Raw genomic sequence first — 15239 nt, 5'->3', positions numbered from 1 at the left:
TTTCATTTGATAATAGGCTACTGTGTAAAGGACAGTCTATACTGCCATATATGGGCAGTGAATGGCTATGCTATTATTTTCATACACACATATCAAAATGTGTATGAAAATCATGACGATACAGACTTGAGTGTTCTCACAAAGCATGTATCCTACTTTTAACCAGGGTATCTTCCTATGGTTTATCTGGTATTGTATCTGGTATCTGGGTTTGCCTGGGTTGATCTTTTCTTGTTAATTTACATGTTAATGGCAGCATTTAGCAAAAAACATGAAAGATTATTTGACTTTCTAACTCTTTTCAGAGGGGTTGGGTTAAATGCGGAAGACACATCTCAGTTGAATGCATTTTCCTTTCCCTTCCCTTTTCCTGGAGGAACATACAGTAGCTCTATGAAACTGTTTTATAGGAAAACATGGGCGTGCCAAATGAGCGCCTCTATTCCTAGAATTAGCAAAGGTCATCATTTCACACAACAGATATTGTTTTGATCAAAACACACATTGTTTTGCTGTGAAACAAAGAAACCTCTGTAAATAGATCAATTTAAATGGGGGCATACATGTTGAGGAGAAACAAACTCAGTGCCTATCTTGATGATTGAAGGAGTAGTAGCCTACAGTATGTTCATACTAGTAGTGGTCATAATCCTAGCATAATGTTACAATAAGGACTTCCATATCACTAGACAAACAGGGGGCAACGTGAGGTAATGTTGACATTTTCCAGATTTCAAAAACAACAAAACATGAGTAGTGGTTATGTCGACCTTTATTGACCTCTATTCCACCAAAACAAAAATAATTACATTGCTGGCTGTCGCCAAGGCAACACAGCCACAGCTCTATAAATAAATAGAAACAAGTGAAGTCATAATATTTATTATAGATGATTTGGATATTGTCTTTTTTATTTATTTATTTTATGAATGGATGAGGGTAGTTACACATCAACACAGTGACAGAGACTGGATGGAAGATTTGTAAACTGTGAATTAACATTTGGTTTGCAGGCTACAGTGAGTCTGGTGTGGAACTTTGGGGACACCAGCAGCTCTGTCAGAGAGCAACATTCCAATTTGATTTGGATTCATTTGATCAGCTTCTCATCAAAGCAACATCGAGGTTACAGTAAACCAGTGCTTCTCAATTTGTTTTTGTTAAGCCCCCCCTAGGAAGAAGTAAACATTTCCCACCCCCCAACTCTCCGCCGCGACTGTAAATAGTATAATTTGTCTATAAAATTGTTATAAGTACACCTCTGCATAACATTGTATCCATTGTATTTGATACTGAAAAGTAAAATGAAATATAATCAATAAATAATACATTCAAATTGATCAGCAACATTAACGCAGGAGCACAATATATGAAACACTTTGACCTATAAAACAAAAATGAATAAAACAATTTGTGCTGATTTAAAAAAAAAATCAAAATGAGGAAGTCAGGATTAATGGCTACAATGAGCACGTTTTGCAGAGCACAGCTTTTTGAAGAGGGGTTTGAAGCATGAGACTGCAACTCTCAGCTCCTGCTCAATGTTTAGCTGGGACCTGTACTTGGTCTTCAGTGGAGCAACAGCAGAGAAGCCAGTCTCACAAAGATAAGATGTTGCAAAAGGAAGAAGAATGCCCATGGCTCTTTGCCCTAAGAGTGGATACTGCCTCTTTACACTCAGCCAGAATTCACTCAGTGTCTGTGATGTGAACCTCAGTATCAATGTGGAGTCAGACGTCATATCAATGAACTGGTCCTCCTCTGCAGAGCTGAAACTAGTTGGAGTTGGTGCATTGAAAGGATCTCTCACCCAGTCATATTGGGAACTGTTTTCAGGGAAGTACTTTTATTTTTGCAGCACTTGAGTCATCCAGCATGACAGAGACCATGTCTGACAGAGACCATGTCTAATGCCGCAGGCAGTATCAGCTCCTCTGCTATGGAGTGGGGTTGTTGCACTGAGCAATTTGGTACGCCACCTTACATGATGCTAACAGTGCTCGCTGGTGTACTGAAGTAGCATTCACAAAGCGGGACGATTGTTGGTAATATTCGGCACGTTTTCGCTGAAAAAACTCAAGCGGCTTATCAGCGTGATTGAGGTGTAATGTCTTTAAGTGACGCCTTAATTTATTTGGCTTGATGCTGTCCAGTCTTTCCTCGTCCCCCACTGTAGTCACAGTTAAGCCAAGCGCTACATACGCTTCGTCATACACTGCTCAAAAAAGAAAGGGAACACTTAAACAACACAATGTAACTCCAAGTCAATCACACTTCTGTGAAACCAAACTGTCCACTTAGGAAGCAACACTGATTGACAATAAATTTCACATGCTGTTGTGCAAATGGAATAGACAACAGGTGGAAATTATAGAGAATTAGCAAGACACCCCCAATAAAGGAGTGGTTCTGCAGGTGGGGACCACAGACCACTTCTCAGCTCCTATGCTTCCTGGCTGATGTTTTGGTCACTTTTGAATGCTGGCGGTGCTTTCGCTTTAGTGGTAGCATGAGACAGAGTCTACAACCCACACAAGTGGCTCAGGTAGTGCAGCTCATCCAGGATGGCACATCAATGCAAGCTGTGGCAAGAAAGTTTGCTGTGTCTGTCAGCGTAGTGTCCAGAGCATGGAGGCGCTACCAGGAGACAGGCCAGTACATCAGGAGACATGGAGGAGGCAGTAGGAGGGCAACAACCCAGCAGCAGGACTGCTACCTCCGCCTTTGTGCAAGGAGGAGCAGGAGGAGCACTGCCAGAGCCCTGCAAAATGACCTCCAGCAGGCCACAAACATGCATGTGTCTGCTCAAACGGTCAGAAACAGACTCCATGAGGATGGTATGAGGGCCCGACGTCCACAGGTGGGGGTTGTGCTGACAGCCCAACACCGTGCAGGACGTTTTTCATTTGCCAGAGAATACCAAGATTGGCAAATTCGCCACTGGCGCCCTGTGCTCTTCACAGATGAAAGCAGGTTAACACTGAGCACATGTGACAGACGTGATAGTCTGGAGACGCAGTGGAGAACGTTCTGCTGCCTGCAACATCCTCCAGCATGACCGGTTTGGCGGTGGGTCAGTCATGATGTGGGGTGGAATTTCTTTGGGGGGCCGCACAGCCCTCCATGTGCTCACCAGAGGTAGCCTGACTGCCATTAGGTACTGAGATGAGATCCTCAGACCCCTTGTGAGACCATATGCTGGTGCGTTTGGTCCTGGGTTCCTCCTAATGCGAGACAATGCTAGACCTCATGTGGCTGGAGTGTGTCAGCAGTTCCTGCAAGAGGAAGGCATTGATGCTATGGACTGGCCCGCCCGTTCCTCAGACCTGAATCCAATTGAGCACATCTGGGACATCATGTATCGCTCCATCCACCAACGACTGTCCAGGAGTTGGCGGATGCTTTAGTCCACGTCTGGGAGGAGATCCCTCAGGAGACCATCCGCCACCTCATCAGGAGCATGCCCAGGCGTTATAGGGAGGTCATACAGGCACGTGGAGGCCACACACACACTACTCAGCTTCATTTGGACTTGTTTTAAGGACATTACATCAAAGTTGGATCAGCCTGTAGTGTGGTTTTCCACTTTAATTTTGAATGTGACTCCAAATCCAGACCTCCATGGGTTGATACATTTGATTTCCATTGATCATTTTTGTGTGATTTTGTTGTCAGCACATTCAACTATGTAAAGACAAAAGTATTTAACAAGAATATTTAATTCATTCAGATCTAGGATGTGTTATTTTAGTGTTCCCTTTATTTTTTTGAGCAGTGTATTTCCTCTTCTTAGCTTTCGGGAGACTTACGTTTGTCTCATTATCTCTGTCTCTCTCCACCTTTCTTTTCATTCCTGTTAAATATTTTTCCATGGTGTCTCTTAAGGGTTTGTTATCTGCACTTCATATCTCCTGCTCTGTGCTGTGTGCTCTTGTTCGGTGCAACAACAAAAAACTACTCCCTGCGGCAAAAAAAAAGCATGTTCCCCGGGGTCACACGCGCCCCCCCTGGCATCGCTCCGAGCCCCCTCAGTGGGGCGCGCCCCACTATTTGAGAAGGACTGCAGTAAAATAATCACGGCTGAAAGTTTGTTGCTCACAGGACACCATCCTGACGTCACACACAAACAGGAAGTGCTCCCTGCTTATCAGACAATTTATGGAGTAAATATCGACACATTCATTAATTATAAGTGGTTAACATGTCTCAAGATCCCTGGTAAGCAGCTTTTAAGGTGGAAATTATGAGTATTTTTAAGATGGCATTTGGATAAAATATAGAAATACGTCTTCAAACCTATATATTTGTGTTATTAGCTAGATAGTTAACGTTAGCTACAGTAACAGTAACTCGTGTCACTTCAAACAGCTACTTTTAAAAATAAATAGCTAGCAACGACTTGACTCGATAAGTTATATTATTATTCCCATTGATAGTTCACACGAAATTAATTACAATGCACTTTCGCTGAAAACAATATACTGTATGCAGGGTTATGACTTAAGTAGCTAGCTAGCTAGCTAGCTAATGTATCTAACGTTACGGGTAGCTATGATGAGGAACAAATTGTCGTCACATGATGACATCTCAAGCGTGAGCTCAAGCAGAAAGATCTTGTGATTTAGATTGAGTACCACCAAGAACTCAAATGACACAGCTCCAGTGCTGAATGACAGTTAGTCTAAACTTGAGACAAAGCTGGTCACACTCAATCAGCCCAAATGAATTTGTCTACAATTGTTTTGTTTGTTGTTATTATTACACCTTGAAGATTTGCAGCATCTTCTTTGGAACTGGCTTTATTATAGTGGTTCATACACAAAATATTTTAACCAAATAAACAACTATACTCACGATAATTTTATAACAACCTGGTTTTGTAGGTTACAGAATTATGATGCCACTTGCCGCCTTGTTCAGGAAATTGCAGAGAACATTCATGAAAGAAACAGACAACAGAGGACAGGAGGGAATCCTGCAAAGGTAAGCGTTTGAAACTATGATGACAAACTGCTAAACTACACGTTTGTTTCCTCAAAAGTATATAGCAGTGCCTTCAGGAAGTATTCATACCCCTTGACTTATTCCACATTTTGTTCAAATTCAAAATGTATTGAATAGATTTTTTTCCCTCAATCATCTACCATACACACAATACCTCATAATGACAGTGAAAACATGTTTTTAGAAATGTTGGCACTTTTTAAAAAATGAAATACAGAAATATATAATTTACGTATGTTTTCAAACCCCTGATTCAATACTTTGTAAAAGCACCGTTTGCAGTCTTTTTGGAAAAGTCTCTAAGATCTTTGCACACCTGGATTGTACAATATTTGCCCATTATTCTTTTTAAAATTCTTCAAGCTCTGTCAAGTTGAATGTTGATTACATTTACATTTAAGTCATTTAGCAGACGCTCTTATCCAGAGCGACTTACAAATTGGTGCATTCACCTTATGACATCCAGTGGAGCAGCCACTTTACAATAGTGCATCTAAATCTTTTAAGGGGGGTGGGGGGGGTGAGAAGGATTACTTTATCCTATCCTGATTATTGCTAGACAGACATTTTTAAGTCTTGCCATAGATTTTCAAGACGATTTATCTCAAAACTGTAACTAGGCCAACCAGGAGCATTCAATGTGGTCTTGGTAAGCAACTCCAGTGTATATTTGCCCTTATGTTTTAGGTTATTGTCCTGCTGAAAGGTGAATTCATCTCCCAGTGTCTGGTGGAAAGCAGGCTGACCCAGGTTTATCTATAGGATTTTGCCTGTGATTATAGCTGTATTGCGTTTCTTTTTATCCTTTAGTCCCTGCCGATGACAAGCATACCCATAACATGATGCAGCAAAGAGTGGTACTCAGTGATGTGTTGTGTTGGATTTTCCTTGCAGCCTTGTTGCAAACAGGATGCCTTATTTGGAATATTCTTATTCTTTGCAGGCTTCCCTTTTTCACTCTTTAATTTATGTCAGTATTGTGGAGTAACTACAATGTTGATGCATCCTCAGTTTTCTCATATCACAACCGTATTAAACTCTGTTTTAAAATCAACATTGGCCTCATGGTGAAATCCCTGAATGGTTTCCTTCCTCTCCGGCAACTGAGTTAGGAAGGACACCAGGATCTTTGTAGTGACTCGTGTATTGATACACCATCCAAAGCCTAATTAACCACTTCAACACACTCAAAGGGATATTCAGTGTCTACTTTTTAAAGTTGTACACATCTACCAATCGGTACCCGTCTTTGCGAGGCATTGAGAAACCCCCCTGGTCTATGTGGTTGAATCTGTGATTCAAATTCACTACTCGATTGAGGGACCTTACAATTATCTGTATGTGTGGGGTACAGAGATGAGGTAGTTATAAAAAAAAATCATGTTAACCACTTTTATTGAACAGTGAAATAGTACATGCAACTTATTCTGCGATTTGTTGAGCACATTTCTACTCCTGAACATATTTAGGCTTGCTATAACAAAGGGGTTGAATACTTGTTGACTAAAGACATTTCAGCTTTTCATTTTCTATTAATTGCGAACATTTTCTACAAACAAAATTCCACATTGACATTATGGGGTATTGTGTGTAGATCAGTGACACAAAATCTCAATTTAATCCATTTTAAATTCAGGCTGTAACACAACAAAATGTGGAAAAAGTAAAGGAGCGTGATTACTTTCTAAAGGCTCTGTAGCTACTGTATTTCATGCTTAGGAATTGATTGTAGAAGTGTTTATGTGTCTGTCCAGATGAACATGACACTGCGAGCTTCGCTACAGAAGCTGAAACAGAACATCAACCAGCTCAGAGAGAGTTTGCTCCGAGTCTCGTCCTCCCGGCGCATGTATCCTTCCTTTCACCACATGATCACTGGTCCTCCTGGTCATGTGACTGATGACACGCAGCACAGTGCCCCAAACCGGTTTGGTTTCACATTCATGACACTGCATAGTAGTTGTATGTGAAGGTCCTGTATGTAAAGGTCCTGTAGAGGGCAGTGTTTTGTAAGAAATTGCATCAATCCTTCACTCTCTGCAATGGAAATCTGTGATTTGCATTGTCTGTTACTTTATAGATGAATGTTAGTAAAAAATAATAGTCCATTTTCTTGTTAATCATGTTGTGGGGTCTAAATTATGTTTTTTTTAAAACCATAATCTCGACCTTAATACAACCGCCCTTCCAGAATGCAGTCGGAAGCCGATCGGAGACAGAACCTTGTTGACGACCTGGTCACCAGGGACAAGCAGCTAAATGCCACGTTCAAGGGTGACGTTACACAGCCAGAGCCCTCGAGGTATTTCTCCCTCTTACAGTTCATTAAGTATAAGTCATTTACACACACACACACACACACACACACACAGCTCATTAAGTCTCCTTTTAGCATACGCCACTCATGGTAAGTGAATGTAAATGGACCAGAACCTGAACAGCAGTCATGGGCAATTGGTGAAAGCCCGTCCTGCCTGCAGAGAACTATCTCTTTCTATCTGCTAGTGCTGCCAATTAATCCCAGTCTTGACTTTGTCTCAGCCCAGATGTGTCTAAAGGGTCTAACGGATCCACGGCCACTAACTTTGTGTGTAAAGGAAGTCTTTAGGCTTCCGTATGACCTTTTGCCTGAGCCCATTGGATGCCTTTGGAAGTCTAGTCTGCCATATTGGGGCCCGGTGCAGGGCAGTTGACTTCTACACCGCTCAGTTTCTCATTCATCAAGAGGCTTTGCTTGCCTTGCACTGGTGATCACACGCTTGGCACTTCCCGAAACTGGTACACTGAGGCTCAGTGAAAAAATTAAAGGGGTCGGATGTGCAACCCAAGCTTTTCGAGTTTATAGTTTATCACTCTCCACTGAGCTCATATCCTCATCCTGTCATCCTCATCTGCCAGTGGACCAATCAAAGCACTGGACGCCACCGGCTATATCCTGTATTCTCATATTATTCTTAATTGTAGTGACAGCTCTGTACAGGAGCTTAGGAAAACACTTTGGGAAATGGTCATTACTTAGCATCGGGCTTGACCTGCTCCATCCCAGGTGACATATATTTGGACAGCCAGGAGGTGAAATGAATGACGCTCACTCAGTGGTAACGACATGGACTTCCGCTGTCAGGTTTTGAGTATGTTTTGTATGAAATTAAATGAGGGTCAAACTCCATTCATTTGACAGGATCGTGTTCTTTTAATAACGCACACGCAACAGAGATAATACAGAGGTTTTCAACTTGCCTTCAAGGAATAGTGGAATAGTGGAATGGCCGTGTGTGGTAAAAGTGAGGTAAAACTCAGGATCAGTCATCGATTGATCAAATGAGCAGACTTTAGAAACGTTAACTATTTTCTTATCAGTCTGATCTGAGACTTTATACGTGTTTTACGTACTTTCTTGTGTGGATTAATCCACTTAGGGGCTGAAAGCGGGGAGGGAAGGGAACACTTGCTTTTATCTTTTTATAGATCCCACAGCCAATTACGAACATTGGTGGCCCATAACTAAATCAAATGGCAACTAATGAATTACACAGTTGATCTTACTCTTGTGATCTTACCGTTTCAAGTTTCCCCGGGAAAATATACAGTACCAGTCAAACGTTTGGACACACCTACTCATTCCAGGGTTTTTCTATTTTTTACATTGTGGAATAATAGCGAAAGACATACAAAATATTAAATAACACATGGAATCATGTAGTAACCCAAAAAGTGTTTAAAAAAAATCTAAATATATTTGATATTTTTCTTCTTCAAAGTAGCCACCCTTTGCCTTAATGACGGCAGGTAGCCTAGTGGTTAGAGAGTTGGGCCAGTAACCGAAAGGTTGCTCAATCAAATCCCCGAGCTGACAAGGTAAAAATCTGTAATTCTGCCCCTGAACAAGGCAGTTAACCCACTGTTCCTAGGCTGTCATTGTAAATAAGAATTTGTTCTTAACTGACTTGCCTAAATAAAGGTTCAATCAAAATGACAGCTTTGCACACTCTTGGCATTCTCTCAACCAGCTTCACCTGGAATGCTTTTCTTTCATTAATTATTTTGAGCCAATCAGTTGTGTTATGACAAGGTAGGGGTGGTATACAGAAGATATCCCTATTTGGTAAAAGACCAAGTCCATATTATGGCAAGAACAGCTCAAATAAGAAAAAAGAAACGACAGTCCAACTTTACTTTAAGACATGAAGGTCAGTCAATCCGGAAAACTTCAATAACTTTTAAAGTTTCTTCAAGTGCAGTTGCAAAAACCATCAAGTGCTATGATGAAACTTTCTCTCATGAGGACCGTCACAGGAAAGGAAGACTCAGTTACCTCTGCAGTAGAGGACAAGTTCATTAGTTACCAGCCTCAGAAATTGCAACCCAAATAAATGCTTCACATAGTTCAAGTAACAGTCACATCTCAATATCAACTGTGCACATGAGACTGCGTGAATCAGGCCTTCATTGTCGAATTGCTGCAAGAAACCACTACTAAAGGACACCAATAAAAAGAAGAGACTTCCTTGGGCCAAGAAACACGAGCAATGGACATTAGACCGGTGGAAATCTGTCCTTTGGTCTGATGAGTCCAAATTTTAGATTTGTGGTTCCAACCACAGTGTCTTTGTGAGACGCAGAGTAGGTGAACGGAGGATCTCCGCATGTGTGGTTCCCACCGTGAAGCATGGAGGAGGACGTGTGATGGTGTGGGGGTGCTTTGCTGGTGACACTCTCTGTGATTTATTTAGAATTCAAGGCATACTTAACCAGCATGTCTACCACAACATTCTGCAGCGATACGCCATCCCATCTGGTTTGCGCTTAGTGGGACTATCATTTGTTTTTCAACAGGACATTGACCCAAAACACCTCCAGACTGTGTAAGGGCTATTTGACCATGAAGGAGAGTGATGGAGTGCTGCATCAGACCTGGCCTCCACAATCACCCGATCTCAACCCGATTGAGATGGTTTGGGATGAGTTGGACTGCAGAGTGAAGGAAAAGCAGACAACAAGTGCTCAGCATATGTGGGAACTCCTTCAAGACTGTTGGAAAAGCATTCCAGGTGAAGCTGGTTGAGAGGATGCCAAGAGTGTGTAAAGCTGTCATCAAGGCAAATGGTGGCTACTTTGAAGAATTTCAAATATAAAATATGTTTTGATTTGTAACACTTTTTTTGGGTTACTACATGATTCCGTATGTGTTATTTCATAGTTTTGACGTCTTTCACTGTTATTCTACAATGTAGAAAATAGTAAAAATAAAGAAACCCTTGAATGAGTAGGTGTGTCTAAACTTTTAACTGGTACTGTATTTTGATGTACAGTGTATTCTGTACTTTGATGCTGATGTGGGGTGGTTGGATTATTTGAGAGGGGGTGGGTAGTGGGTAGGTAGGCCTGGCACTTGGTGTGTGGTCTTTTGGGTGGGTGGGTATTAGCCTTGCTTGGATAACCTAAGCTGTTCGATTTTTTTCGAGGAGAGGGGTTGGTCCGGGATAAGGGGGCTTATTTTATTTGTGAAACAATACATTAGAGAGAGAGATTAGCCTCTAATCAAGCAAAGAAGGGACACGGCACCTCCATTTTGAAGGATCACTGCACCCCTGACCCCTTTGGAACACCCCCCAGCCCCTTTACCGCTCCTTTTCCCTTCATCAATCTCTCCTTATATTTAATGTTTTTAACCTTTATTTAACTAGACAAGTCAGTTTAGAACAAATTCTTATTTACAATGTCGGCCTACCAAAAGGGAAAAGGCCTCCTGAAGGGGACGGGGGCTGGGATAAAATTTGTAAAAATAAGTAGGACATAACACACATCACAACAAGAGAGACACCACAAGTCTACATGAAGAGACTTTATATTTGATCACTCCTGCAACAAGTCGAAATGAGTTCAATCGGCCCTGTCCGAGTTAGAGCCTCAGAGGCCTGTCTGTCTATCGGGTCCTCGGCGGCGGTAGAGTGTGATACGGGCTGCCCAGAGATGCCTGATTAAGTTGGCGGGCCCCAGTGGGCGGTTAATTGGATAAGCTTTAATCTTCACACAGTCGGGAGGAAGTGGAGATCGGCCACGCGGTAGGATAGTTACCAAACATGTCAGAAAGATTAGCTTAGCGCTGGCTGCCGGCCTCCTTGTCTCGCCCCGGCCGCCGCTGCTAAGTAAGCTGGGCCAAGGAGTAAAGAGAGGGAGTTGGGGTGCTTCAAATTTCACACTCGCCCCCGGAAAGAGGAAGGAAGGAGGTGGCGTCATGGCGCTATGCTTGACACACATCACAACCAACTTTGAGCGCCAAGTTTGGACAACCTGTCCTGTCCAATACCAGCTTGAGGAGAGGAACTTCACATCCACAAGTATACCTATTTGAGGTTTCTGATCACACCATTACTTTACCTGGTGACATTGTGGTTTGTTATGAGCCTGGAATCACATCTACAATGACATATCTTTTAATTCTTTTCAACATAGTGTACCACAAGGATTTGATGAGCTGTATAATATTGTAGTAAATGGGCTTTGTTAAAGGAAGTGGAGGAGATTTTTTTAAGTGCCTACTTCTGACAGCCAATGGCCACAATCCTAATTTCCCTGACAGAACATGGCTGTCCCCCAAGGTCCCCTGACACCCAATGCCAGTCCTCCAGTCAGCTCTGTCTGAGGGGAATTGCTGGACCTGGGTCTGACCAGTAGGTGACACTGTCTTGACGGATGGGACTGATCTATCTGTGCTAACAGAGACCTTGACACTTCACCGCAACACAACCTCAGGGTCTGAGGCAGGCTCAGACAGCTTTTTCCCATTACCAGAAAAATAGCTCGAAACCACACAACAGTGTAAAGCGCTACACAACACAACAAGAGCACTCTGGTCTGTTTGTGTGTGTGTCAGTCAGAGTGAAACTCGACTGGAAACTTGAGGGCCTGTGGCTGTGTATGATTAGCATGCAGTGTTTACATGTCGAACAAGCCGGTCCTCATTTTCTTCTTTTTCTTTTAAGCAACAAAAACATATCTGCTTCCTTGTTCAGAACGTAAAAACCAAACAAGAAAATAAACAAGCCTTGTCTCATCTGAAGGGTTCTGAAGGGAAGGACATGTTACAAAAGGCAACATCAGATGAGTAACATGAGTGTTACAGATGTAACCGCTTGCTACAGAGGTTGCACATGTATCCGTTGTACCGTGTTTGTTTGCGGAGCCGAGGGTTGACGGCGCGTGTCAGTTGTTCGGACGCGTGTCAGTTGTTCGGACGCGTGTCCCGGTCAGGTGATTGACAGGCACAGCGAGTGCGTTCGCTACACCCTTGGCATGCTGATCATGTTGTTGTTGTGACATTCCCCAGGTCGACCCTGATGGCTGGGGCGGGGGCAGAAGGGGGGGCCGCGGTCAACCCCTGGCTTGTCCACGAGCCAGAGGAGACCAGGGGCCTGGGCTTCTCCGCCATCAAACAGCAGCAGCAGCACATCATCGAAGGTAAGGTCACACCACGGTCAGATCGAAGTGCATGCTGCAGAACTGTCGGGTGGACTAGGGGGTGTCGTCAGCTCTATTCGTTGTATATCTATCTGCAACGGTCAGAACGTTTCACATCACTGATTCTGAATAGACCCCTGATCAGATCTAGGATTAGCTTGTACCTTCAGAGTCCTAACTTTACCCAATAGAGGAGTGGGATGCAAAACTGACCTGTGATCAGTGCCTCTGGTAGGAAACACAGAGGTGGCGGTCCTCCTCGAGGCTACACCTTGATAACTAAATCCACACTGTCACAGGATGAGGTGAACACAGTAACTCACATTCGGTAGATTCGTTTTCCCTACCTCTCCCAGTTCCTAAATCGTTTCCACATGGACTGTAAAAGGCAACATCCAGGCTGATCCTAGTACAGTTCACCTGACTCAACATGACTCTCCTGTTATGTCTCCATTACGGTTCTGGCTGCGATCTGGCTATTGTCAGTTTGTCAGTATTGTGGGGATACAGTGAAACCGCATCAAGGTTTTGAGCCCCCATTGGGATTTCCAGATGGAAGTTTAGGACCTATAGTGAGCGACCAAATCTGTGGTCGCCCAGATTCCTGTGGTGGTGTCAGTGTCAAATACAGAGACAAGGGGCCTTCTCTCCTCACCAATTCCCTGAACCCCCATGAAGCACATACTAAAACCTGGACAAACCCAGTGTAACACCACTCTGTAAAATTGTGATAGAGAATGATAGTTTCCCACAAGTTCTGTATCCGTCTCTGTCACAAAGTCACTGTTCAGCTGCCCCTCTCTCCTTTTTCACCCTGTACAGTTAGAATAACAGAAGTCAGGCTGAGGTGTGTGTGTGTGTGTGTGTGTGCGTGCGTGCGTGCGTGCGTGCGTGCGTGCGTGTGTGTGTGCGTGCATAAGTGCATGTCTTTGCCGTGCGTTTTAAGTGCTAGTGAGTCACCTGTGGCATGCTGCCCCCTAGTGTTGTTCCCCAGTGCTGAACCCCAATCACGTCATTCCTACTCACCAAAGGGTTGCCCTGTGAAAGCAGTGCATGACCTTTCTCCCTCTCTACCACTGGGTCATTAAAGAAGAATTTCGGCAGGTCTTTATAGTTTTTACCACCTCTCCGCTGCTACATCTGACACATTTTTGTGTGGATGCGTAATGTGCTCTTAGAGTATTTGTATGGCAGTTGAATGGGGTTTTCCTTATTATGGGTTGTTTATTGATGAACTGTATAATGCAGGAATCATCAACTAGATTCAGCTATGGGACCATTTTTGTTTCTTCTTGAGGGGATGGTCAGGGGGACGGAACGCAATTACAAATCATTTGTAGACTGCAAATAGACCGCAAACAAGCCCAAACGGATGTATTTCACTGAAACATCATATTTTCAAACCTTGCTTACATTTGTATGGGATCACGTATCTCTCTCTATAATGAGTGTGAATACTTTGGAACAGATTTCCTAAATGAAGATCCCTTAGAGCTGATTTGGTGTTTTTACCGTCTGGTGTACAACAACTACAACAACGAATACAAATATATACAGTGCCTTCAGAAAGTATTCACACCCCTTGACCTTTTCCACATTTTGATGTGCAACGAGGTGGGATTAAAATGAATTTAAGTGCACTTTTTTTTTTGGTCAATGATCTACACAGAATACTCTGTCAAAGTGGGAAAAAGATTCCAACATTTGCAAAAGAAGCAAGAGAAATTAAACACGAATATATCTTGATTGCATAAGTGTTCATCGATACATGTTACAATCACCTTTGGCAGCGATTACAGATGTGATTATTTCTGGATAAACTTTGCACACCTGGATTATACAACAATTGTACATTATTCTTCAAGCTTTGTCCAGCTGGTTGTAGATCATTGCTAGATCATTGCCATTTTCAAGTTCTACCAAAGATTTTCAAGTAGATTTAAGTCAAAACTGTAACTAGGCCACTCAGGAACTTTCAATGTCTTGATAAGCAACTCCAGTGTATATTTGGCCTTGTGTTTTAGGTTATTGTCCTGCTGAAAGGTGAATTTCTCTCCCCGTCTGAACCAGGTTTTCCTCTAGGATTTTGCCTGTGCCTATCTCTATTCCGTTTATGTTTATCCTTAAACAATCTGTAGTCCATGCTGATGACAAGTATACCCATTACATGATGAAGCCACCACGCTTGAAAATATGAGGAGTATGATGCGTTGTTTGATTTGCCCCAAACATAATTCTTTGTATTCAGGACATAAAGTTAATGTATTTTACTTTAGTGCCTTGTTGCAAACAGGATGCATGTTTTGGAATATTTGTATTCTGTACAGGCTTCTTTCTTTTCACAGTATTATGAATGAACTACAATGTTGTTGATCCATCCTCAGTGTTCTCCTATCACAGCCATTAAACTCTGGAACTGTTTTAAAATCACCATTGGCCTCATGGTGACGTTCTGGAGCAGTTTCCTTCCTCTCCGGCAACTGAGTTAGGAAGGACACCTGTATCTTTGTAGTGACTGGGTGTATTGATACACCATCCAAAGTGTAATTAATAACTTCACCATGCTCAAAGGGATATTCATTGTCAGTTTTTGTCATTTTTATGTATTTAAAAAAAAAAAAAAAATAGGTGCCCTTCTTTGCAAGGCTTTGGAAAACCTCCCTGGTCTTTGTGGTTGAATCTGTGTTTGAAATTTGACTGAGGGACCTTACAATTATCTGCATGTGTGGGGTACAGAGAGGAGGTAGTCATTCAAAAATCATGTTAAACACTAT

The 15239-nt window shown here is 42.6% G+C and overlaps 1 protein-coding gene across 1 annotated transcript in view; it reads left to right on the top strand.

Annotated features, from left to right (window-relative positions):
- The first annotated feature begins 4106 nt into the window (after positions 1 to 4106).
- The window catches only part of LOC115103709 (syntaxin-8-like), a 49247-nt gene continuing 38114 nt past the window's right edge, over positions 4107 to 15239 (top strand). Inside the window, exons 1-5 of the mRNA XM_029624587.2 lie at positions 4107 to 4218; positions 4884 to 4983; positions 6759 to 6853; positions 7196 to 7306; positions 12335 to 12465. Coding sequence (XP_029480447.1) covers positions 4202 to 4218; positions 4884 to 4983; positions 6759 to 6853; positions 7196 to 7306; positions 12335 to 12465 — 454 coding nt within the window. The 5' untranslated portion in view covers positions 4107 to 4201. The remainder of the gene's footprint in view (positions 4219 to 4883; positions 4984 to 6758; positions 6854 to 7195; positions 7307 to 12334; positions 12466 to 15239) is intronic.

This window comes from Oncorhynchus nerka, linkage group LG21 (genome assembly GCF_034236695.1).
Source record: "Oncorhynchus nerka isolate Pitt River linkage group LG21, Oner_Uvic_2.0, whole genome shotgun sequence".
Classification (NCBI taxonomy): domain Eukaryota; kingdom Metazoa; phylum Chordata; class Actinopteri; order Salmoniformes; family Salmonidae; genus Oncorhynchus; species Oncorhynchus nerka.
Note: the sequence above shows the minus strand (reverse complement) of the source record. Positions and strands in the feature narration are given on the sequence as shown.